The following is a 26,097-nucleotide window of genomic DNA, read 5'->3' as shown; positions in this document are numbered from 1 at the left end:
TATTGTTCTTAAACTGCGAAAGTTTCATCAAACTAATTTTTGTTTGAAATGAGAAAAAATTTTGACGTAGTCCCCCCTGGTCTCGAGATGTGTGCTGTGTTACATGCGTGGCAGTTTGGGCAAGTCGGTATGTCATAACTGTTTAAGGCTGGTAACGCCGCTCAGGACGAGCAAAAAAGGAAAGAGGTAGGGGTAATCAAAGGGAGCGGAAAACAGGGTAGCGCTCACCCTGTTTTCCGCTCCCTTTGATTACCCCTACCTCTTTCCTTTTTTGCTCGTCCTGAGCGGCACTACCAGCCTTAAGCTGTGTTACATCTTCCCCACAATATCATGAGAAGCCAACAAACACTGACATCAAGGACAACATAGTGGAAATTACTTGTGCTTAATAAATGAAATAATGTAACGATAAATTAATGGAAATTAAAGTGGATGAAAAAACAACTTGCCGCAGGTGGCAACCGAACCCACAACCTTCGCATTTCGCGTGCGATGCTCTACCAATTGAGCTACCGCGGCGTTGTTTCCGCGTCCACTTTCTTGGGTATTTATGTGTCCTAGTAGAACCCTGGGAGTGTTAGCCAGTGCCACCACTCACAGACCTTGGCAGCGGACGTGGAACGTCCTTTTTGCCACAGGCGTCACGAGGACGTGATCTTTTTGGGTGAAGGCAACTGGTCAATAAACCTACATATGCTACCTGAAGGCATCAATGTTGCCGGATTCGAGACCCTCGTTATGTAATAAACGAGAAGAAAGGGGGTTAACCAAGGGGCCCGATTTTTATAAGTCATATCATGAGAAGCCAACAAACACTGACACCAAGGACAACATAGGGGAAATTACCTGTGCTTAATGAATGAAATAATGTAACGATAAATTAATGGAAATGAAAGTGGATGAAAAAACAACTTGCCGCAGGTGGGGACTGAACCCACAACCTTCGCATTTCGCGCAATGTCTCTTGTTGGCAGGGGCAAGGTGTATGAACGTGAGCTTTCCTGCACCAATAGAAACTGTTTCAAAGTTAATTCCTTCACCGCTGGGCTTACAGTGAGATTTGGGTATGAAAGCTCTGTTTTTCTTTCTTAAAATTATTCTTCATATCTTGGTTTTGATTTTAAGCTTCAACACTATTTTTATTCGAAAAAAAAAAATCGGCATCTCTTTAAACAAAGGACTTAAAATAATTCTAATTGCAGCATGGTAACTGAGGGGCTCCATTTCAGTAGCTATGGTGCTGGACTGCTGAGCACAAGGTCGCGGGATCGAATCCCGGCCATGGCGGCCGCATTTCGAGGGGGCAAAATGCGAAAACACCAGTGTACATATATTTATGTGCACGTTCAAGAACCCCAGGTGGTCGAAATTTCCGGAGTCCTCCACTACGGCGTGCCTCATAATCAGAAAGTGGTTTTGGCACGTGAAACCCCATTATTTTCACACTCGACCGTTGAGGCTCATAACCACAAGTTTTGCTATAGGTGGTGAGCTTTGCTGGTGTAAGTACAAGCAAGCGCTAGCCTTGGCTGAGTTTGCATCAGTTCATTCTTAAATTTTCACAAGTGCTCTGGTGAAGGCCCTGCTTCTTACATATGAGAGGCTGGCAGATCAAAAGCTGTTGTCTCGCTGTGTTCAGGGCACAACCCAAAATGAGGCAACAGCGAGATTTGGTGACTGCGCCCCAGAACAACATTAGCTTCACACATTGTTGTGGGGAGATGGCCACTTCTGTAACCACGCTTTAATAAGAGTTCTTAAAGAAGTTCTACAGGAAAATTGCAGGGGTTCTGAGAGTATCGCCTACACAGTATTAGAATTCTGAAGTTTTACCCTTCTTCGGGAAAGATTAGTGTACATATTTTGCAATAGCAACAAGAATGTGCATCAATAGGAACAAGAATATATTTTGGAATAGCAACAAGGATGTGCAGAAACTTTCAACTTCGTTTATCTCTTTCTTCAATCTCTGGCTGTTTTACTGCTTGTGCAAAAAAGTCTTGTACTTAGTTCGACTCAATCGTGGCCAAATTTTGCATGAACATGCATAAGGATTTTCAGAATGCAAGTATTTAAGCTTTATTTTAGTATTCAACGACTCTCGTCGTGTGCAACACAGGAAGCCACTCACCAGTGTTCTCGATAAAAGTAGTCAAGATCAAACATTTTTTCTTTAATAATAGATTGGAAAGAATGTTATTTGTGAGCTCACTTGCAATGTATGGTCTGTAAGGAGCAGTGTAGGCTATTTTATAACAACCTCCTAGGCTTAATGTGAACCCCAAACTTTTCACAAGAAACCATACCTTTCCTGCTTACTGAGAGCACAGAAATATACCCAGGCAAAATATTGAGAAACAAAAACATATTCAATAATAAGATATTAAACTTTATCTTTTGCATAAATTTCATCTAGCTAACCGTATTAGCAACACTGGATCTCGGAGGCACATCTCCACTTGAAGACAATACAGTGTGTTATTAGATGTGCTATTTGAAATATTTTTACTTGGACCACCTCAGTGTTCAATCGGAAATTAAACATGCACTAAACCTGAGCTTTTTGCAAGTTCATTGCCATCTGTGTGCACTACTGCGTAATGTGCAGTAGAACCTTGTTGATACGTTCCTGTTACATACATCTTCCCGGCGTCAATGTTTGGTATCGAGAACACGCTATGCTAATTTTTCATTGGTTTGTACGTTCCCAGAAAATATGAGTTTTCGGCACCAATGTTCAGTATGCCGCCATAGTGCGATTGTATGATACGTTTTCTGGCTGCTAGATCCTATGTAAACGTGAAAATGTGCCAGGCGTACGCGATCGAGGACAGCCTATAGCTGCCCACTGTGGCAGCTTCACTGCAATACTTGCCCGCCCTTCTCACATGAAAACGCCGGTGCGCACACGGTTTTTCATTTTGGTAGTGGCGAATCTTCTCTGGGGTCCCTGCATGCGGAATTCACAGCTATCATCACCAGTAATATTGTTATAAGCATCTTCGTCTGCCTGTTTCAGAGCGCGTGCTGCTGTCGGAAGCGTAGCGCATGCTTTTAATAGGCGATAACCGAAACGCGCCTCTGTTTCTTGCTGCAGACTGCAATCTCATACGTTTTGTGGATGCTGGATTCTATGTTAACAAGGTGCAAAGCATGCACGATCGAGAACAACATATAGCCACCAGCCTCGCATGAAAATGGTGGCGCGCGCAGTTTCTTATCCCGGAACCAGCCAGTCTCCGCCCGGGGCATCGCACGCCTCATTCACAGCTATCGCCGCCAAACCTATTGCGATAAGCATCCTCACCTATCTGTTTTACAGTGCGTGATGTATAGTGCCACTGCATGTATGTGAGGTATGTACTGCATGCTTTTAGTAGGCGATAATCCAAACTGGCCATCGTTCCCTGCTGCAGGCAGGGCAATGTGGGCATCACATTTCGCTTCGACAGCATCCGGCATCGCCCATCAGTTCAATTTTGTTTGTTTCCCATCGCCCTCTTTAAACACCACGCAATAGGAAAACAACAAAACGCGCTTCAGGGGCCGCCAGAGCACCACCAGCTCGATGCGCATCCGCCGGCATCTGATGCCGCAAGGTTCTGCGCGAGGCTTCACATTACGTAGATGTCAACAGTAGTTGAATCTGCGAATGTTTTAGTTACTTTTTGTTTAGTTATTTTACTTTGTTATTTTTAGTTACTTACGTTTACCCGGTTTGTGCATCTTTACTCACTTTTTTTTCCCAACACATATGAACGAGGTTTTACTGTGTATCCTTGTAAGAACATTTATTGCACACAGTACGGGTCTTTATGTAAAACCTGTTTATTAAGCTCTTATAGTGCTGTGCCATTGCATCCTACGTTACCAAACGTTATCAAACTGTGGCATTAGGAGAGAAAAACACACGGTCATTGTGTGTGGGTCATCGGGTTTTGTTTCCTTCTCACAGATTTTCTTGTACGTGATATTTCAACTATGATCTTGTGGGTTGCTGCAAAATATTTCTTTTGTGTAGACTTTGTCATGCATTACAACCAGCTGTGATATTTTCAAAAACATTAATAAAGCAGTGGAATTGATTTTAGTTTGATGAAGAATAAGATTTTCTCCTTTCTTTTGACTCGCACCGTTTGTAATACAGTCAACTCCTGTTGGAGCAACCCTTTTGAGACCTCAAATTTTTATTGAATTATCCAAAAGATCGAATCAATAAACTGCAGCAAATTTAACAGATTGTCACAAATTTAGGCGGTCTAGAAACAGACAGGAGACAACATGTACATAACAGAAAAAAAGAATGATAACAAAAACATTTGTACACAAAAAAACTACAAAGATATGCTACAAAAAATAACTCTATAAACACCTGCTAGTACCCTATCCTCGCTACTTATGCACGGTAAACCAACACCTGAGCTATAGTGTCTCAGTTCACAATATGCTAAAGAACACAAAATAACCATCATGACATGGCAGTCGCCGGTCCAATGTGTCACAAGATGCAGCTATTGCAACTCCACCGTGATGCAGGCGTCGGCGTCCGTCGCTGTCGGTTGACAATGTGGTTCCCCCAGTGACGGCAATGCATCTGTTACCTATGTGGCACAGGGCATGGTCGTAGTCGATAGTCTGCCTTGTCGCTGACGTGACCAGGCGGCTGCCTCCGTGGCACTGGACGGTGACAGGTAAGGCTTCACGGGGCTGGACTGAGGCCATGGAGCACTGCCACAGCACCGTAGCACAGCAGCTGCAGCTGTCGCTGGCCAACTCTCGGAAGGCCCCTCTCTGGTCTGGATCTCTGACGAATCTCGATCACGTCACCAGAGCACAGCTTGCAATGCGTCTGCACCAGTCCATGCCGACGTCAGCAATGCCAGCTCATTTCTCTTCTTTTTCTTGTTTTTCCCTCTTTCCTCGAGCTTCAGGTTACTTGATTTTTGTCTTCTTTTTTTGTTCGCATTCACAGATTCCTTCTTTTTGCCAACTGGCATTGTCACCTTTTTCACACCAGATGCACGCGTCTTGCTTGTTACTCATGACACAGATTCAAATCTTTTTTAGTATGTTTGCTTTCTTAGAATACTTCACATACTTTTCGAAGGCTATGTCTGTGTCTATGTATGTTTCTATCTAACCATTGTTCCTGTCTACCTGGGTCACTGGGTGGTCTGTGGTTGAATGGGTGTCGCTTGGGTATGTATGCCCTACAATGACGAAAAAGATCCCTTAAACTTCTCTGATGCTATGCGGAATTGAACCCGCTTCACAAGGGTTCCTCAAGGACAGCAATTTGACGCATTTGTGGGCTGCTTGACATGTGCGCTAGGTATGTGCTTCTTTTTCAGTGAATGCCTTTCCCACCAATGCATTAGGTAGCTGGGCAACGGATCCACTGGGTGTGTGCCACTCTTCAATTAGCGTCTCATCAGCTGGGGTCACTGAGTATGTGCCTCTGAGTGTGCGGCAAGTGAGGGAACAATTCTCAACGTTTGCAGGCGCTGGCGCACTACGCTTCCCATCTTGGAGGCCACACGCAGACTTCTTGGCAGCGCCACTAGGTGGTAAAGCGTGTCCAGAAAGACGTTCAAGAGAGGAGCCCAGTTGTCACAAGACATGTTTCTCAGCTTTCACACACACCTGTGCGCCCTGCATTTCGAATTCCACCCCAGCCTTCGCGGCGGCAGTGCTAGATGGCACTGAGTGTTCTTAGAGAAGCGCGGAGGAGGATTCCCACGCCAGTACATGCCTCATACACAACTTGTTTTGATGGTGGCTATATGTTATGCTGCTATATCGATTCAATGCTAATGCATTACCGTCAACAGTCATCATAAGATGGGTTCTGCCGCAATTTTTTCATTGCTTGAAGTAGTCTGTTGCCATCGACAGGCTAGTATACTGTTAAAGCCGGTATCATTGTAAATGGGTTCAACTGTGGAAGGCCCTTCAGAAGATAGGGAAAGGCATTTGATATAGCACAGATAGAGGAGCAGTGTAGACAGCTGCCGTGTTTTCTTCAGACAGATAGGGTGACAGAACTATTGCGAGCGTTTGTCAGAAAGAAAGCATCGGCTTGTCTTAGTGGCACATCAATATGTTGTTTTCTTTGGAAATCTGCCTTTTTGAGGTGCAGATTTGATGAGGCTGTGTTTCTGCATCACGCATCTTCTGCGCTTAACATGCATGGAAGTTTTCTTTATTTTTTTATCTGTCTACCAATCAACAGTTGGTAGTTGGCCATTCGCTGTCTCTACTACTTTGCGCCAGAACGATATGTTTAGTAAGCCCAAGCACCAACTTGTCCCAAAAAAAGTTCCTTTGCAGTTAGAAGTGTCATTGAGGTGGTGGTACTGAGGTCATCATGGGCGTTGCAGTTGCCGGAGCGGCTATTTGTGGAGCTTGCACGAGACCTGTATGATGAGGTGGACCGGCGAGAGTGCGAGGCTGTGTGGCTCGGGGGTGGGGCCAGCCTGGTTGGGGCCGACCGACAGGCTGTACCCTTTTTGCCTGTCAGCCCCGAGCTGTCCTCCACCAGAAACCAGGTCAGTGCTGCAATCTCTTGGCTTCCTGGTAGCATTGAGGCCCTGAAGGGAACGGCAAGTGGCCCACACACATGCCCGCTTCTTGCTTTGCTCCCTTCAAAGCCTTACCAACCAGCTTGGATGTTAGTGCCCCACAAACTGCGGGATTGGCATCCTCCCTCATATTTGTGCAAAGGATAGTCTCAGTACCTGACAGATGAGGCCTGCAGAAAGGTGCCATTGTATGAAGTGTCAAGATGAACAACCTTGCTGTGCAGTTCCATACCTTGATGCAGTCTCAATAGAGCCACACCTAATGTGGTCAGTTACAACACAACTGCCTTGGTTTAAGTGAGGACCGCAACAATTATTTTTCTAATAAACAATTACTATACAAAGGTAAATGCACAGAAGAAGCCATATGAGGTAATGCAGGTTTGTTAATTTAGTAGAATTTCATACTGCAGACCTTCATTTTAATCTGTTTGTCGGGACAAAAATGCATAAACACCACTAAAAAAACAAAAATAAAAGAACAGAGCCGCAGTATATAGTGATATGTGCTCTGATACCATTCCTAAAACAGATGCTCAAGTAAAAGACGTCATTCTGGTAAAGTTGGTCTAGTTTGCACTGTGAAATAAATGAGTGAATGAACGAATTAAGTTAAATTTAGAGCTTAAGTTATAAATTTAACAATGTTTTAAAAGCTCCAAAGTGCCACAAAGCTAGTGTTTTCATGCATCCTCAAAGAGACATGTCTATCAAGTAAGAGGATAGTCAGTGGGAATGACTTTGCTATCAAGACAGTGCAGTCGCAATTGGCCGGGGAGGTGATTGCAGCAGATGCAATGCAGTTAGTGGTTCGTGTAATGTGATATCTGTCATTTTCCCATAAAAGTGAAGTGCTGTTATGCATAAAAAAGTTGCAACCTAGGAATACCGCAAACCAGGGCAATTACATATTATTCTGCACAGTCTCAACAGCAAAGTCTGCACTGCCATTGACCATTCTATAACTTTACAGACATGTCCTTTTGAGGACGAGTGACAACACCAGCTACATGTGCACTTTGGAGTTCTTTACAACTTGTTTAAATTGAGAAAAATTGGAAACTTAAACCCTAAAAATTGTTGTCGACACAGAAAAGAGAACTGCCTGCATAGCACCATTTGTAACTTGAACGCTTACTGCATTGTGCAAGCCTGTATGTCTGGCACAGCAGAAGTCTGACTAGTGGTGCACAGCCACCAGTATCAATAGGGCTAAGCCACGAAGAGCTGCCAGTTGACTAGGCTGTAGTGGATGGTGGCAACAGAACATCTGCTTCTCGACATGCTTTCCCAGAAGTAGCAGTACTTTTGGGAATAGAAGATCCAGTGGCCAAGGCAGCCTGCCATGTCTTTTAACCGTGATGGTAGTAGAATGCACTAAACAGTGGTTATACACCTTGTTCAGCAAAGACAAGGAAAGGGTGGGGCTTGCATACGCTATGGCTTGTTCAGTGAAATGCAAAAGGATAGAAAGTTTGGCGAGTTGGTACTGTAACATCATCTTGGAACAGCACGTGTGTTAATCTGAAGTAATGCCTTTTTATCATTCTTTTTTTGGCTTCCCTACCTCTTGATATGTTTAACTGATGTCTTTAGACCTTGAAAGAGCGTAGGTTAGGGTGTGCTGGTATTCCATAACTGAGGTTTTTTAGCGCACGAAAAGGGACGAAAGACAGTGGTCTGCGTCTTGCCACTGTCTTTCGTCCCTTTTCATGCGCTAAAAAACCTCAGCTTTAGACCTTGTCATGTTCATTTGCTGTGGTATTTGCAATCACCTATATATATATTGTTCGTTTCAATAAAAATTTAGTTGAGAGTTAGCGCTCATCCTGTCTGCTTCTAGTCTGTGTCCTTGTCACTTCGCGCTACAATCCAAGATCATGTTCAGTGAAGGCACAATGCTTTTGATTAAATGTGCCATTCACTGGTGTTGCTGTGAAGTATAAGGTGGGTGGTTTCATCGAAATGATACAGGACTGGGCTTGTTGTGATGTGAGGATGTGCTTTAGACTTTGTAAGGGGCAGTCGTCGGGCCACACAAAAGACAGCTGCAATGGTCGCATGCGAGTTGACAGAATCATGAGGCTAGGCAGAGGGAAGTGTGGCATTGCCCTCTCACCACCCACGCAGGCACGCCAGAAACTTGCGCGGCTGACTGCTAGGGAGTTTGCCACCCTGCTCATTGACGTCCTGTCGGAGGCCAAGCGGCGACACCTGGGTGCCAAGCACTCTGGTTTGTGACATTCTTTCCTTCTTGTCACTGTCTTTATACAATGGCAGTTCCTGTCTTTTACACCTGGAGAACTCACAAGAGTTAAAGCTCCTGATTTAATATTAGTGACGTTGAAAGACATTGAAGTAAAACATGAATAGCTGATAAGCTTTACATTCAAGAAAGAAGCATTTACCTTGAGCAAAAAGTTCTCTTGTGCACATGCGTGCGTGTGCGTGCATGTGTGTGTGTGGCCTTGAGAATTTATGGAAAAGGGAAGGGTGACCTTAGAATTCCTGTACATGAAGCACCCGATGATTTCTGGGATTAAGGCAGATAATTGATCAAAAAAGCAATACCTGCATCGGGTTAAAAAGTTGGGCAGAATTTATTCTGACATTTGTAGCGAACAAAGCTGAGTGAAAATTGGGACAAATACAAGACTAGATTGGATAGTACTGCATAGTCTCCAAGCTTGTGCTTGGCCATACTTCAGATTTGCATTAAAAGGGGGGACACAGGTTGTGGCGACCAAAAATTTCGAAAAAAAACTCAATTTTTTTATTGCATGTTTGGAATGTACAGCTATTGTTGCATCTACATTGTTAATTTCATACCGATAACATCAGTATTTTAGCCGCTGTGATGCCTTATACGACATGTACTAGCTGAATTTCAGGCGTAACTTGCACTGAAACGGCACATTTTCCTAAATGCGCGCGTACTCTTCCACGTGTGCTAGCGCGGACATCTTGGTCTCATTTGAAAGAGGCGACTTTTCCCTTCAAACTCCCGCCAGAACAGGCCCCGTTCAGCCATTGGCCACTTAGAAAACACGCGGCAAAAGAAAGGTACTAGAAAGCCCTCCTATTCGTCACTCGGTGCATGTGACTTGAGCTTGCCTCCCGATTGGCGGAACTGCGTGGCCATTGTCTGCTCTGCATTTGGAGCCATGCATTGAGGTGCGCCATCTTGCCCCAGTGTCAACGCGATGTCTGAAACGGAGCGCAAATTTCGAATGCGGCGCAAGTTTGGTGCGAAAAAAGTGCAACAGACGCTCATCGAAAACTTCAAAAAACGCTGCTCAACACTGCAAAACGCCCACGACACCACAACCTCAGCGTCCGATGCCGAAATCGTCGATGCAGCAACGGCAGGCTTAACGACCGCATCGGCTGCTGCGGATACTGTGACAAGTCCGTCTGCTGCGGACCCTTCGCCCAGCGCTCACGTACGGCAAGATACGATCTACTGGCAACCCTCCGAGCTGGAGGAGGAGGAAGCGAAAGCCAAAGCAAAGCTATCGGAGTTGTCTTCCGCTCCAGCGAATGAGAGGAAACGCGAGTTCGTGGGTGACAGTACCGACGATGCACTTCGCCCACCTGATGGGTCTACGTTTACAATTGTGGATTTGAGTGCCGTGAACACTTTATTAACGTTTGCGAACTGCAACATCTGCAGTGGTGCCTTAGAAATCGTCAGAGATAAGCGGGAATACAGACTGGCTGTGAAGCTCCGTTTTATGTGTGCAAACTGTGGAGAGATTGCGTCGGTGTGGAGCTCGCCGCGCGTCCACAGTGCTGAACGAATGAAACCCTTTGCTGTGAATGTTTTGGCTACGCGTGCCATGCAGGCAACGGGGAACCGACAGACCACGTTCAATGACGTTTTCTCGTTGATGGGCATCAGCCGTCGGGCTCTTCAGACGAAAACGTGGCAGAGCTACGTGAAGACGAAGTTGACGCCAGCGGCCGATCGCGCGGCGTGTAATCTGACGGGCAACTGCGCGCAGTCGGTTCACGAACTTTACGCCGAACTGAACGTGGGTCACACTGGAAACATTGTGGTGTTGTATGGCGGGTCATGGATGACCCGCGGTCATACGTTCTATATTGGTGCCGGCACCGTGATCAAGTTGTTTAGCGGACTTGTGCTCGACTTTGTCGTATTGGGCAATTTCTGTGCTGGGTGCGTGTCAGGGCCTAAGGAGAGTGACCCTTCTAATGGAGCCTGGGAGAATGGCCACAAGTGTCAGAAGAACACTAATAAGAAAGCTGGGGAGATGGAGATGGAAGCTGCCCTCATCCTTTTCAGGCGATCATTGGAGCGGCACACAATCTGCTGTATACAACAGTGCTTTGTGATGGGGACAGCCGCAGTTATCTCGCTTTACAAGATGATGAAGTGTATAGGTATCTCCCAATTGAAAAAGAGGACTGCGTGAATCACGTTCAAAAGCGCATGGGGACGGCTTTGTGCCACTTGGTGGCAAAAAACAGAGGCCCTGGGCATGAGAGTTTTGGTGGAAAGGGCCGCTTGAAAGCAGACTTGATCTCCAGGTTAGCCTCATACTATGGATGGGCTCTGAAGGCCCACAAAGCAGATGTAGATGACACTCAAAATGCAGTGATGGCCACATATCATCACATTACATCAAACGATGATGTGGCTTATCACACTCTTTGTCCATCAGGCCCAAACTCCTGGTGCAAGTAAAATGCTGCAATGGCCAAGGGTGAGCCGGTTCAAAAACATCCTCGAAAACTTCCTCCTCATGTGTCAGGCTTTACGTCCCGTATATAAACGTCTTTCAGACAAGAAACTGCTGCAACGTTGCCAGGATGGTAAAATGCAAAATAACAATGAAAGCCTGCATTCGATGATCTGGGCACTGGCGCCAAAAGATCGGCATGCTTCTTTATTCATGGTGGAGGCTGCTGTCACAGAGGCAGTATTAAAGTTCAATGCAGGTAATGCAAGGGCCTCAAAGGACACAACGAAAGAACTATGTCTAAATCCAAGCGAGCAAAGTCGCACCCGCATGGCCGAGAAAGATAGGCGTCGAATGGCAGCATCAGCCAAGAAGCGCAAAGCATCAGAAAATTTGCGCCAGTCCCTCAAAAAGCGGCACACACGGGCTGGGAGACAACAGGACTACATGCCTGGGGCCTACTAAGGTGTTTCAGCTGTAAATTTGTAAATAAAATAGTGTTTTCCATGTTTTCTCACTTTTCTCAAAACATGTTTTTGGGTCACTTCACTAGACTGTCGGAGTGATATCTCATCATCTAGAACAGCTAGAGCACTAATTCTTTCTTTAGCAGAAAGCCTAATCTGCATATTACTAAGTGCTGAGGGCAGAATTTCAAATTTGTGCGCATGTATATTTCCATTTTATTAATTTTCTTTTGGTGTGGTCAAGGAAAGAATTTTGATAACCTGCAGAATGACTAATTAGAATTTCATTTGAAAACGTTTTGCAGCATTGCAGTTATTGTACATTGTAATATCTAGCTATGAAATAATATTCACTTTCTGCTGAGCAGTTTTTTTTCCATTGTCTCCGGAAACAATAGAGTGGCAGCACTGTCAATCTCCTGAACTAATGGACCTACAAGAAAAATTATTGCATATTTGAAATCAGCACGAAAAAGTAAGTAAGCTTGTTTATTTTTATCAGATTTGGCCGTAAGATGCAGGAAATAATCTCCACAACTCATGTCCCCCCTTAATCCGCCCAACAATGTACGCTGCTGACGGAACTTACGCTAGATTTTTTTTTTCTTGAGAAAAAAATCACACAGTCCTTCAAAAAGAGAACACGAAATGTTCAGTTCCATCATACAATGGTACAGTTAGGATGTGAGTAAAATTTGAAAATGATTATTCCTCTCCAAGATAACATTTGTCAGACTTCGCAGTGGCACATGAAATGCAAAGTGTGACCTAAACCATCACGAAACGTCAAGTACGTTTAAACCTCTATGTTACGAAGTCGGTAAAATAGGCACTTCACGATATTGAAATTTCTTCATATTGAAATTCAACCTTTCATGCAAATTCGTTCAGTCACTAACTGGTTTTTCATACACAGAATGGGCTGCAAAAATGTCTAAATTATCAGTCGATAGCAAAAACTTATTTTAAAGGGAAAAAAATTTGTTTTGTTAAATTTGAGAGTCGGCAAACAAAGATACGGTTTTATGCCGTATCGACGATGTCATCACATCAGGGTTACGAAACGAAGCCTTCACGCTTGCTGGCTGGCAGTGTCACCCACAGTGGGGCGACACAATCAGTGGACTCACCTGTCCACAGTCTGACCAGTGCGGCATCAAAACCCATCAGATGCCGCAAAGAAATCTTCACTTTAAAATCGTCTGACAGCAAGGTGGTGGCTCACTGTTGGTAATCTTTGAAGGTTGAGCCTTACAGTGTATGAGAGCATCGATGCCTTCAGAGGTTGCTTTGTGGCCTTGTCCTCAGGGGCATGCTGGACACTTGATGCAGCAAGAGCAGAAACTCATGTCTTGTTCCTGCAGTCGCCATAGCAAACTTGGGTCCTAGTCCCGGGATTTGTCGAATGCCTTCTGGAAGATGAAGTTCATCAGTGTGCAGCTTGCAAGTAGACATCTTGGGGTCCTTGACCACTCATTCCCGAAGATGCCTTATGAAGCTGCCAAAAGCCTTCCTTAAACTGGTCTGCCATGTGTGTGTACTTCCAGAATTGAAGTCTCGCTGTGTACTGTTTGAAGGCATTGTGTAATGGCACACTGAGTTGAGTTCAGTACATACACGTTGTACACAGCTACTCGGTTTGAAAAATCTTCAGGATCCTCATGTTATGTCTGGTGGAGGGTAGGCTGTTCCTGAAAAAGCTTCACGTTTTGGAGAATCTTCAGCCAGAACGTACGAGTGTGATGTCCCCTTCAGGATACTCATTTCCGAGAAGGACATGACAGAAGTCATTTGCAGTTTACTTACTTGATGCTTTAATATTCTTAACACCAGTAACCCATTCCTTCTAAAAAGCTCGAATCAAGTCTTATAATTTGTCAAAAGGCACACTAAACAAGGGGCAAAAAGCTTTCTCCACTGACATGAAAGACCTATATTATTCCACTCTGCAGTCTGACCTACTAACATGTACTGAGGAAAGCACTGACAAATTTGGAGGCCTGAAGTTTTGCAACAAAACTGGCAGCTGAGTCAAAAGTATTTTAGAATTACCAATGTACTACTTGACTTCGACATTTATCCAGTGGGACAATGTTCCTCATCTGTAAAAGGAGGGTGTATGAATCGGGTTCTGCTTAGCTACTGTCCGCAGTAACTTGTACCTGAGAAAGTTGGACAGAGAACTTGCCAAACCCCTCGAGGAAACAGCAGTACAGTTAAACCTCGATATAACAGTCAGTAAAATCGACAATTTATTTCGTTATATTAAAATTTCATTGTATTGAAATTCGACCTTTTATGCAAATAAGTACAGTTGCCAATTGATTTTTCTTACACATAAAGGAGCTGCAGAACTTTCCGAATTATTGGGCAATCAAAAAAAGCAAATTTAAAGAAAACAATTCATTTTGATAAATTTGGGAGTCAGCGATGAATGATATGGTTTAATGCCAAGTACGTAGATGATATCTTCCCATCAGGGATACGAATTAAGTGATGGCAGCCACGCTTTCGCGTGCACTTCGCCCCCAGAGCTGATAGCATTGCTTGCACTGGGACGACGCTATCACAAAAAGCGCTCTCAGTGGGGAGTGAATGCTTCTTCTGCCTCTCGCTGTCCCCAAAACTCGAGCTTATGCAACCTTCAGCTTACATGGTGCTGAAAGACAGCTTACATGGTGCCACGCCGTCTCAGCCGTGCGTACAGCCATGCGCAGCCACGGCCGTCCGAGACTCACGCCAGAGATAGAGACAGGCGCCAGCTCACCCCCAACTCTGCCTCCCTGCCCCATCGCACATGCTTGATCGTGTTACCACGAGCTCACTCCCCTCTCTCTCTCTTTGCTCACGTGGGAGGGCTTCCCTCGTGAAGCCACCATCTCTCTTGTCTTACCCTCACACACTTTCGCTCGCACCTACAGCACACAGTACACGGGGCATGATAAGATCTTATCGCACTTATACATTATACAGAACATGATGTAGCTCCACTTTGGAAATCGCTCTTGTTGGGTGGCACGGGAATTGAGAGGTGCGTTTACAAGCAGCCACTTGTAGTTCAGTCATTTGACCATCTGGTTCCGCAAAAGTTTCCATTTATTGTCCCGGCATTCCTTTGTGGCAGCAGTGAAACTTGGTTATATTGAAATCAGATATAAAGACACTTCGTTATATCGAGCTTCTAAATACATGGTGTTCTATGGATAAGATGTTATGAAAAGTTCAATACCTCATTATATAGAGACTTTCGTTATATTGAAATTTGTTATGTCAAGGTTTAACTGTATAGTGTTTTCGGATTTGTTGATGATTTTTATTGTTACTTGATGGCACTTCTTGGGGTTTTCAAGAAGAATGTGAAGGTGTTATCAATGTAATTCATGAACGTCTTAGCCACCTTGAAGTGACCTTCGAGATGCCAATAGATGGAACCACTAGATTCATCTATGTAAAATTTGGGCTTTCCGACAACCACACATGTTGGTATTACTACTCTCGAGCTAATAAGACTCTTCTGTTGTATCATTCAACCCATCATTCAACCCATTCTGATCTTTTAAAAAAGGACATCGCAAAAATGTGACTTGGCAATGTGCCTAAAAAGTGATGCCCCCATTTTAATGCCTTGGGGTTTTAAACAGCAGTTACAGTAAAACCTCGTTAATACGTACATGGTGAAAAACGGGGATCAGGTATGCACTAAGTGATGTACTAATGAATAAAAATTGGTAGGTGAGATAGACTTACTGGCCAAAAAAATATGGTTATTCTCTCAAACACACATGCAAACAAGGTTTATTTGTGAGTTGGCAAAAATCTACGATTTTCACTTGCTGCTTTAGTGGCCTTGCAGTGTTGACGGCATCCTAAAACTCAGCAGGGCCACGAACCAGTTTCTCCATCAGGCCCCACTCATCTGCGAACGACCTCATGACGGTCAACACACTAGCCACATCAGATACAGAAGGGCTGTCATCCAGGTCATCATCCATGACGACTATGTAGATGCGCTATGTGGACTATGTGCTATGTGGACTATGTGGAGCAGGATACACGTCATGGCTACCATGTAACAATCGGTAGTGACTGCAGTCTGGGAGAGTTCCGTGTGCCACAATGTTGCCCTCTATGGTCTGCATGCACAGCATTTCGCCGGTGCCACACTTGTACACACCGAAAAAGAAATCCTACACACTAACTGTTTGGCATCAGGGGGATTCATCATTACTATATTTAAACTGGAAATACTTATTAAGCGGTTACGTATGTGATGTTGTGGCAAAGAAGAAGAGGACTGAAGAGACAAGAACAGGAAGGGAAAGAAGAGAAGGAAGTGGTCAGGATGGATCCCTGTAAATAAATGAGTGTATTTTAACTCGTACTTTATATTTGGCATAGTCGGCTACGTGGCTTGAAGTAACGCTGGTAAGAACAGATGGGCAGGTGACCGTGAAGACCTACCAGCTTGATGGCGAAGACCCAGTGCTTCTTCAGGAATCAGCAACTTTATTGGAACTACTTTGCATCATCACTGAGAAGAGTCAGCTAAGCGAAGCAGCCCTCATCGAGAAAGGTGCGGTACACGTTGATGATTCTATGTCTAAATTTGAGATTGTTTCCGGGATATTCAGGGATAGTTTCCAAGAACGAGACTGAGCACACGCATAACGCCTTTTTGCAAGTGCTGTGGCTCATACTGCGTGGTCTGCTGCTGTTGTAACAGCAGACCACACAGTACGTATAAGCAACAGTGACTGATTCTCGAAGCAGTTTGCGACTCAGTAAAAGCCCAGAAACCACATCAAGAAGAGATTAAGCCTGATGGTTTCGATGGGGTTTCCAGTGCAGTCAATTTGTGGCTCAGATTTTATTAACACGTATGTGCGCAGAACCACTGGATGTCATTGGACAAGGTGTGTAACATGTGCCGTTTTTTATCTAGCAATGTCAAAAAATGGTAGGACATGCGAATCGCAAGCCAATGCCGTGATTCATGGCACACATGGAAAGATAGTTTTCTTTCTGCTTTTGAGCGAAATCCAGTTGACAGATGGGGTGAGGCAATAGCTTTCAGACACAGAAAAGGGACAGTCATGTAATATTTTTTCGAGAAGAAACGATTACTCTACATTGCCAATGCTGGTCTACTGGACTCTGCATTCTTGCCGTTCATAATTCAAGGCATGACTAACGAATTCAATTGCAAAGAGAGGTTCGTGTATACCATCCAACCTTACTTGCTTGCCTTAAGTATGTGTCCAACGATTGTCTGAGTGATGGTCCTCTCAAAAGGCATAGTACTTCACTGAGCACTGACACACATGGCGAAATGGTAAAATTTTTAGATACCGAGCCCGACCATTGTAAAAACAGAAAATGTATACCTTTTGAAATCAAACCTTTTATATTGTCATGTGGTAGTGATGGTTCAGGACACAGCAACAAAACTGAATGGCGAAACTAACTTTATTGGGCGAACCTGTGCCCAGAAAAACAGACTACACTCAAAGCTCTACGAAAGCGGCAAACAGAGTTGGCGATCGTCGCAAATCTGATCTGCCAGTCTAGCTCGTCGGCTTTTATAGATAAGCCATCGAAGGTTCCTGAGTTATTGCTAATGCCCGCGTGTCTTCCAGAAAGTTCTGCACGATTCGCGTCGCGTATGCATGCAATCAGATTATACAAAGTTCGGCGACAACAGACAGCAGATAGAATCATGAATAACATTCCAGAAGCTTCTGAGGCATGCAGGCGTGTCTCGCGATAACATCATCTTAGATGATGAAATGCGTTCATTCAATAAGCGAGTACACGTGTCAATACCCCCTCTTAAAAAGCATCGTCCCAATACTCTAAACTAAAAGGAGAGTGAAAAACAAAAGCACACTTACTAAGAAAAAGTAACAAAGCAACAAAGAAACAAAATCCAAAGGAAGTCCAAAGCTCAACTATACAAAGTCTGAAAGTTCGTTAGCGCTGGTGGAATGGCGTAAAGGGGTGGAGAAACCAAATTTTGAGGCTATAGAAAGTTTGTTGTAGGCTGCTTCTGTATTTCGAAGACACCCACAACGAGGTATTACACACTGCAAACGTTTCAAAATAATTTTAATTCAGCTCCAAATAGTCATTAAAAGCTCCTTCTCATGGTCGAGACCCATCGCTAGCGCGGCTGTTACGGCGTCACAGCGGAGGAACGAAAATATTGACGTCATAGCACAATAACGTGACTTATGATGAGTAGCGATGAAATGCCGATTACGGAGCCTGCTGAACTGAGTGACCAAGCATAGCCTCCACTATGACCGAGCTACAGGCATATAGAAATCCTTAATGCAAAGAAAGGGTAAGGCTTTCAGACTTGGACACAAGAGGAGAGAAGTGGACAAAACGAACGCCGCATGGCGTCCCGCGAATGACAAACGGCGTGCGGCGAGTTGCCGTGCCAGTAACGTGGACGGGCCTTGAGTACGCTCTTAAAACGGTTGCACCCTTTGCGGTGTATAGTTGTCCCACAAGAATAATCGCCATCTGCCTTGCTTGCGTTTTCTTTCTTGAAACTCAGTGCTCGTTACTTTCCTGTCGAGAATGCTGCGTCATACTGATAACGCGCATGCCGTTCGTGACTGGGAAGTAGCGAGTAAACACGGGCAAGACAGATGACGATTACTGTTGTGGGACAAGATGCACCCCAAAGGGTGTAAATTTTTCTAAGAGTGTATAACACTAGCCGGCTGGCTCCGAAAGGGACCAGGATATACGGCGTTCGTGTTGTCCACTTCTCTTGTGTCCGTGTCTGAATGCCTTACCCCTTCTTTGCATTATGAATCCTTACCAACTAGCTCAGGTTTCTGTCATTCTAAATATCCTTTCTCTATGCTACAGGCTTCTAGAACACTGAAACCGAGCTAACCCTGGTCCCTGGCTAACCGAAACATGCACAGCGCTGTAGCGGAGAGCATAGCATCTGCGAGTCGCGTAGTTCGGCAGCTCGGAGTGGTCTCTCGTTCGCTTGCATGTCAACTCGCCGCACCCCGTTTGCCGTTCTCGGGCCGTCGTGCAACGGCAATTTTGCTCGCGAATGGCGAGATTTCCTTGCCATAGAGAGGATTGGACCGGGACCCATTTGTGCGGCACTTGTACGGCGAAGTGGCCAATCAGCGACCGAGGAGCGGCCACTCTGGCAGCGCCGGCAGCCTCACTGCCGCTGATCGTTCGGCGGCGCCGATATTGTCGCTAGGCCATTTCCGCTTCACTTCAAAGCTAAAGCTGACGGCGCTTTGGAATGAATCACCGACTCTCACAAGCCGCACTATTTTCTTACCGTTGTTGACGCTCTTCACAATAATTATAATAATCGCGACATGCACTTCAAGTCGCCAGTTGTTTACCTCTGCTGGCAGAGCACGCATATTCGCTAGCAGACGACGCAGCATAGTTTTACGTCACTATTTTTTGTGACCCACGTGACCAAGTTGTGTTGCGTTTCCTCTCCTACGACGTCGTAGCATCGCTCGGTATAATAATGCTATTATTCAATTATTTATTGAGTATATATGAATCCCGCAGTGTGTATCTTGCTTCCTGAAGCAATACGCAACGCTTGAATCGAAGAACGCATGAACAAAAATTTTCATGTCTCCACCCCTTTAAGTTGCACGACATGGACTGTTTCAGGCCGTGAGTGGCGGCGCTGTGATAGCGAAATACCGTCTGGCACGGCCTCATAGTCGATTGCGCCAGTGCGTCGGACGATCTTGTAAGGTCCGAAATGGCAGCATAAAAGCTTCTCGCTTAGTCCTGATCGGCGTATTGGGGTCCAAACCCAAAGATGGTCACCTGGCTGGTACTCTAGGTAGCGTCGTCGAAGGTTGTAGTGTCAGCTGTTGGTCCACTGCTGGTTCTTGATTCGCAGACGGGCGAGCTGTAGGGCTTCTTCGGCACGTTGCATGTAGATGGTGACATCAAGATTCTCTTCGTCGATGACATACGACAGCATGGTGTCTAGAGTCGTCATCGGGTTCCTGCCATAAATCACTTTGAATGGAGAAATGTGTGTTTTTTCTTGCACCGCCGTGTTGTAATGTTACGTTACATACGGTAGGACCGCATTCCTCGTCTTGTGCTCAACGTCAACGTACATTGCTAGCATGTTGGCGAGGGTCTTATTCAGGCGCTCTGTAAGACCATTCATCTGCGAGTGGTAGGCAGTTATCCTCCTGTGGCTTGTCTGGCAGTATTGCAGAATGGCTTCGGTGAGCTCCGCTGTAAAGGCCATACCTCTGTCGGTAATGAGGACTTCTGGGGCACCATATCACAGCAGGATTGTCTTGATGAAGAATTTCACCACTTCGGCTGCACTACCTTTCGGTAGAACTTTCATTTCAGCGAAGCGGGTGAGGTAGTCCGTCACCACAACGATTCACTTATTTCCGAATATTGACGTCAGAAAAGGTCCCAACAAGTCCATCCCGATCTGCTGAAATGGTGGGCAAAGTGGCTTGATTGGCTCTAGTAATCCCGCTGGCCTTGTCGGTGGTATCTTGCGTCGCTAACAGTCTCGGCATGTCTTGATGTGACGGGCGATGTCGGCAGTCAGGCGCGGCCAGTAATACTTTTCCTGTATGCTCGATAGCGACTGGGAGAATCCGAAGTGCTCAGCGGTTCGATCGTCATGTAGGGCTTGCAGTACTTCTAGACGCAGCACTGAGGGAACAACAAGAAGGTAGTTGGCGGGGACTGATGAGAAGTTTTTCTTCATGAGTAGGTTGTTTTGAAGTGAGAACAAACACAGTCCTCGCTTAACTCCCCTAGGGACATTGTTGGTGTGCCATTCCATATACTCAACGAGGCTCTTTAGCTCGGGTTCTCCTCGTTGCTGTTTAGTGAAGTCTTCCATGCTTATTATTCCAAGGAAGGAGTTGTCATCGTCGTAATCTTGCGGCGATGAATCAGTGGGAGCTCATAATAGGCAGTCGGCATCAGAGTGTCTTCGTCCGGACTTGTAGGTTACACTGATGTCGTATTGTCACGTGGTAGTGACGGTGAAGAAAGCAGCAATACAGTGGAATACAAAACTAGCTTTTATTGGGCGAACCTGTGCCCACAAAAACAGGCTACACTTATAGCACAACGATAGCAGTGAACACACTCGGCGATCGTCGGAAATCTGATCAGCGGGTCAAGCGCATCGGCTTTTATAGATCAGTCGTCGAATGTTCCAGATTAACCGATGGGACCCGCGTGTTTTCCACAAAGTTCTACACTATTCGCGTCGCGCATACATGCAATCAGATTACACAAGTTGCGGTGAAAGACAGTGGACGGAACCATCGATAACATTCCAGAAACTTCTTTTACATGCAAGCGCGTGCTGCGCTGTGCAATAACATTTGTTAGGCGGCCAAACGTGGTCGCCCGATAGAGATAAGTACATGCGTCATTACCCCCCTCTTAAATAGCATCGACCCCATGCTGCAAACAAACGAAAGTAATAAAAAAAGAAGCACTCGTAGCAAAGAAAACAGCAAAATAAGGAAGTTCGTCAGCGTCCATAAAAGGGTTTAAGGCACACCACGTGGACCACATCAGATCATGCGCGGCGCCGCTGTGAATGCGAAATGCCTTCTGGCACGACATCATAGTCCAGTGCGCCAATACGTCGGATGACCTTGTAGGGCCCGAAATAGCGTCGCAGTAGTTTCTCACAGAGTCCTCGTCGGCGTATCGGGGTCCATACCCAAACACGATTGCCGGGCTGGTACTCGACGAAGCGTCGTCGGAGGTTGTAGTGTCGGCTGTCGGTCCTCTGCTGGTTCTTGATCTGCAGGCGGGCGAGCTGTCGGGCTTCTTTGGCGCGCTAGAGGTAGGTAGCGACGTCAAGGTTCTCCTCGTCAGTGACATGCGGCAGCATAGCGTTGAGCGTCGTCGTCGGGTTCCTGCCGTAGACCAGCTTGAACGGTGTGATCTGTGTTGTTCCTTGCACCGCTGTGTTGTAAGCGAATGTTACGTACGGCAGGACCGCATCCCAGGTCTTGTGTTCGACGTCAACGTACATCGCTAGCATGTCGGCGAGGGTCTTATTCAGCCGCTTCGTAAGACCATTTCTTTGCGGGTGGTAGGCCAGTGTCCTCCTGTGCCTTGTCTGACTGTATTTCAGAATGGCTTGGGTGAGCTCCGCTGTAAAGGCCGTTCCTCTGTCGGTGATGAGGACTTCTGGGGCGCCATGTCGCAGCAGGATGTTTTCGACAAAGAATTTCGCCACTTCGGCTGCGCTACCTTTCGGCAGTGCTTTAGTTTCAGCGAAGCGGGTGAGGTAGTCCGTCGCCACGACGATCCACTTATTTCTGGTTGTTGACGTCGGAAAGGGTCCCAGCAAGTCCATCCCAATCTGCTGGAATGGTTGGCAAGGAGGCTCAATTGGCTGTAGTAATCCGGCTGGCCTTGTCGGCAGTGTCTTGCGTCGCTGACAGTCTCGGCATGTTCTGACATAACAGGCGATGTCGGCAGTCAGGCGCGGCAAATAAATGACACGTGTACTTATCTCTATCGGGCGACCACGTTTGGCCGCCTAACAAATGTTATCGCGCAGCGCAGGACGCGTTTGCATGTAAAAGAAGTTTCTGGAATGTTATCGATGGTTCCGTCCACTGTCTTTCACCGCAACTTGTGTAATCTGATTGCATGTATGCGCGCCTCGAATAGTGTAGAACTTTGTGGAAGACACGCGGGTCCCATCGGTTAATCTGGAACACTCGATGACTGATCTATAAAAGCCGACGTGCTTGAACGTTGCAGGCGCCGAGCACAGTTTGAATAGCATAACCTTGAACTCGTAGAGGCCGTCTGGCGTGATGAAGGCCGTCTTTTCACGATCTCTTTCGTCGACTTCTATTTGCCAATAGCCAGACTTGAGGTCCATCGACGAGAAGTATTTAGCGTTGTAGAGCCGATCCAATGCGTCGTCTATTCGTGGGAGGGGGTATACGTCCTTTTTCGTGATCTTGTTCAGACGACGATAATCGACGCAGAAACGTAGGGTTCCGTCCTTTTTCTTTACCAGGACAACAGGAGATGCCCACGAGCTTTTCGACGGCTGGATGATGTCATTGCACAGCATTTCGTGGACTTGTTCTCTTATAGCTGCACGTTCTCACGGCGAAACTCGGTAAGGGCTCTGGCGGAGTAGTTGAGCGCACTCCTCGGTGATTATGCGATGCTTGGCAACTGATGTTTGTCGAATCCTCGATGACGTCGAAAAGCAGCCTTTGTATCGTCGGAGCAGACTTCTGAGCTGCTGTTGCTTAATCACGGGGAGACTTGGATTAATGTCGTAGTCTGGTTCGGGAACCATCGTAGTCAGGGTAGATGCGGCGGAATCCGAGAGGACAAACGCATTACTGGTTTCCAGAATTTCCTCGATGTACGCGGTCGTCGTGCCTTTGTTGATGTGCTTGAACTCCTGGCTGAAGTTTGTCAGCAACACTTCAGTTTTCCCTCCATGCAGTCGAGCGATCCCTCTTGCGAAGCAAATTTCACGGTCTAGCAGTAGACGTTGGTCGCCTTCGATGACACCTTCTATATTAGCGAGTGTTTCGGTGCCGACCGAAATAACTATGCTGGAGCGAGGCGGGATGCTCACTTGATCTTCGAGCACACTCAAGGCGTGGTGACTACGAGGGCTCTCCGGTGGCATCGCTTTATCTTCCGACAGCGTTATTGACACTGTTGGAGGATAATGAAGGTGGCAGGGTAAGTCCTGTCATGAATGGTTATTCTTGTCGTGGAGATTCTAGTCGGTGTGATGAGGTGTCCTCCAGCGGTCCGAATTTGAGGGCCCTTCCATGCAGTCTTAACCTTCTTCAACTGGGCGGCGATGTGTCCACTCATTACGGAGTAATCGACCCCTGTGTCCACTAAGGCGGTAACTGCGTGGCCGTCGAGAAGCACGTCGAGGTCTGTGGTTCTTTGTCTGGCTTTGCAGTTAGATCTTGGCGTCGGATCATGGCTGCGTCGTGTTGAACTGAAGCTGGAACATTGCGTCGTCAGGTCGTCTTTCGTCGTCGTATTCTTTGCTTCCAGACTTCGTCGGGACGGCGACGTGTCGTTATGTCGTCGAGGTAGTTTCTTCGGCGTCTTCGTCGGCGGCGGAGGATATTCGTCAGTTCGACGGACAGCAACCGCACCTCCATCGGTTGCTGCTTTTAGTTTTCCGGATATGGGCTCACTGACCGGCTGGGTCAGTGTATGGTCGGCGCTGCGGCGACAGGTAGCGGCCTGGTGATGGCTAACGCGACGGTCGTCGAGAGCTCCATTGAGTAGCGGCGAGGTAGTCGGCAATGTCACGTGGGCGCTCTCCAAACTGTGGACGCGGCGCGTTGACGGCGAACCCTCTCAGTCCCAAGTCGCGGTATGGGCATCGGCGATACACATGGCCAGCTTCTTCGCAGTGATAGCAGAGCGGGCGGTGGTCGGGGGCTCGCCAAATGTCCGTCTTCCTCGCGTAGGTGCACTGGGCGACAGGTGGGCGGGCTGGCGGCGGCGGACGACGGAATTGCGGCGTTACAGGGCCCTGGCGCGGTCGCGGAAGAGGACCTTGACGGCGTCCGATGGCGTTGTAGGTCATCGCTTCTGGCTGGGGTTGCGGTAATTGAGGTTGCATCTCCGGAACTCCAGGCGACCGCTGAACCTCATCTTTGACGATGTCAGCGATCGAGGCCACTTGAGGCTGCGACGCCGGGAAGATCTTCTGAAGCTCCTCTCGTACAACTGCCCTGATAGCGTCGCGCAGGTCGTCGGAGGCCAGTGATTGAACTCCGGCATAGCTTTTAGAGTTCGTGCGGCGGTCGAATAGCCAGTTTCGCATCTCGGGTGTCTTCTCGGTGCTAGTGGCCTCGCGAAGAAACTCATCGACAGTCTTCGGTGGGCTTCGTAACATACTGGCGAAAAGTTCCTCCTTTACACTACGCATCAGTAGCGGGACTTTCTTTTTCTAAGACATTTCCGGGTCGGCGTGGCGGAATAGGCGGCTCATTTCTTCTGTAAAAATCGCGGTGGTCTCATTAGGCAGCTGCACTCGGCTTTCTAGCAGTGCTTGGGCTCGTTTTCGGCGTACGACGCTTGTTAATATCTGCAGGAAGCCGCTTCGGAAAAGGTCCCAGGTCGTTAAGCTGGCTTCTCTGTTCTCTAACCACGTCCTGGCAGCGTCTTCCAATGCGAAGGAAATCTGATCAGCGGGTCAAGCGCGTCGGCTTTTATAGATCAGTCGTCGAATGTTCCAGATTAACCGATGGGACCCGTGTGTTTTCCACAAAGTTCTACACTATTCGCGTCGCGCATACATGCAATCAGATTACACAAGTTGCGGTGAAAGACAGTGGACGGAACCATCGATAACATTCCAGAAACTTCTTTTACATGCAAGCGCGTCCTGCGCTGCGCGATAACATTTGTTAGGCGGCCAAACATGGTCGCCCGATAGAGATAAGTGCACGTGTCAATATTCTTGCAGTCTGAGGCTCCACCACACCCACCATCCTGAACGGCTCTTTAATTTCCCTAGCCAACACAATGCATGATGTTCACTGACAACTTTGAATGGCCTGCCATATAGGTAAGGGCGAAATTTTGCTGTAGCCGAAACAATGGTGAGGTATTCCTTTTTTCTGTCAAAAGCCTTCCTCTTTTGACAGAAAAAAGCCCTACAAGGGGTCTTTAAGGAAATAAAAATGAATGAATGAATGAATGAATGAATGACAGCCACTGGCTAGCGTAAGTTATTACCCTTTCGAGTCCATCTTTCCTTTGGACTAGGACAGCACCGAGGCCTAGGCTGCTGGCGTCAGCGTGGATTTCGGTATTGGCGTGCTCGTTGAAGTGTGCAAGTACTGGTGGCGATTGCATGCGTTGTTTGAGTTCTTGAAATGTGTTGGCCTGTGGCATTTCCCACTTGAACTCAACATCACATTTAGTTAGATGTGTCAGCGGCTCAGCGATGCATGAAAAGTCCTTGACGAAGCACCTGTAGTAGGCACACATGCCAAGGAATCTGCACACTGCCTTCTTGTCGATTGGCTGCAAGAACTTTGCAATGGCAGCTGTCTTCTGTGGGTCGGGGCGGACTCCAGATTTGCTGATGACGTGGCGAAGGAACGGAAGCTCATCGTTAGTGAAGCGGCACTCTTCCAGCTTCAGAGTCAGCACTGATGACTTGATAGCCTCTAGTACTGTCGCAAGCCGCCTAAGGTGGTCATCGAAATTTCTTACGAAAACAATGACATCATCCAAGTAAACAAGACAGGTCTGCCACTTCAATCCTGTTAACACTGTGTCCATCACGCGCTGGAATGT

General features: G+C 46.6%; 1 protein-coding gene across 1 annotated transcript in view; it reads left to right on the top strand.

The window, feature by feature from the left end:
* Positions 1–26,097, top strand: part of Git (ARF GTPase-activating protein GIT1) — a 258,810-nt gene that overhangs the window by 146,678 nt on the left and 86,035 nt on the right. Inside the window, exons 10-11 of the mRNA XM_075686917.1 lie at positions 6,381–6,548; positions 8,712–8,814. Of these exons, the coding sequence (XP_075543032.1) occupies positions 6,381–6,548; positions 8,712–8,814 (271 nt within the window). The remainder of the gene's footprint in view (positions 1–6,380; positions 6,549–8,711; positions 8,815–26,097) is intronic.

This window comes from Dermacentor variabilis, chromosome 3, assembly GCF_050947875.1.
Source record: "Dermacentor variabilis isolate Ectoservices chromosome 3, ASM5094787v1, whole genome shotgun sequence".
In the NCBI taxonomy this organism is placed as follows: domain Eukaryota; kingdom Metazoa; phylum Arthropoda; class Arachnida; order Ixodida; family Ixodidae; genus Dermacentor; species Dermacentor variabilis.
The sequence above is the reverse complement of the archived record's forward strand: the minus strand, read 5'-3'. Positions and strand labels throughout refer to the sequence as shown.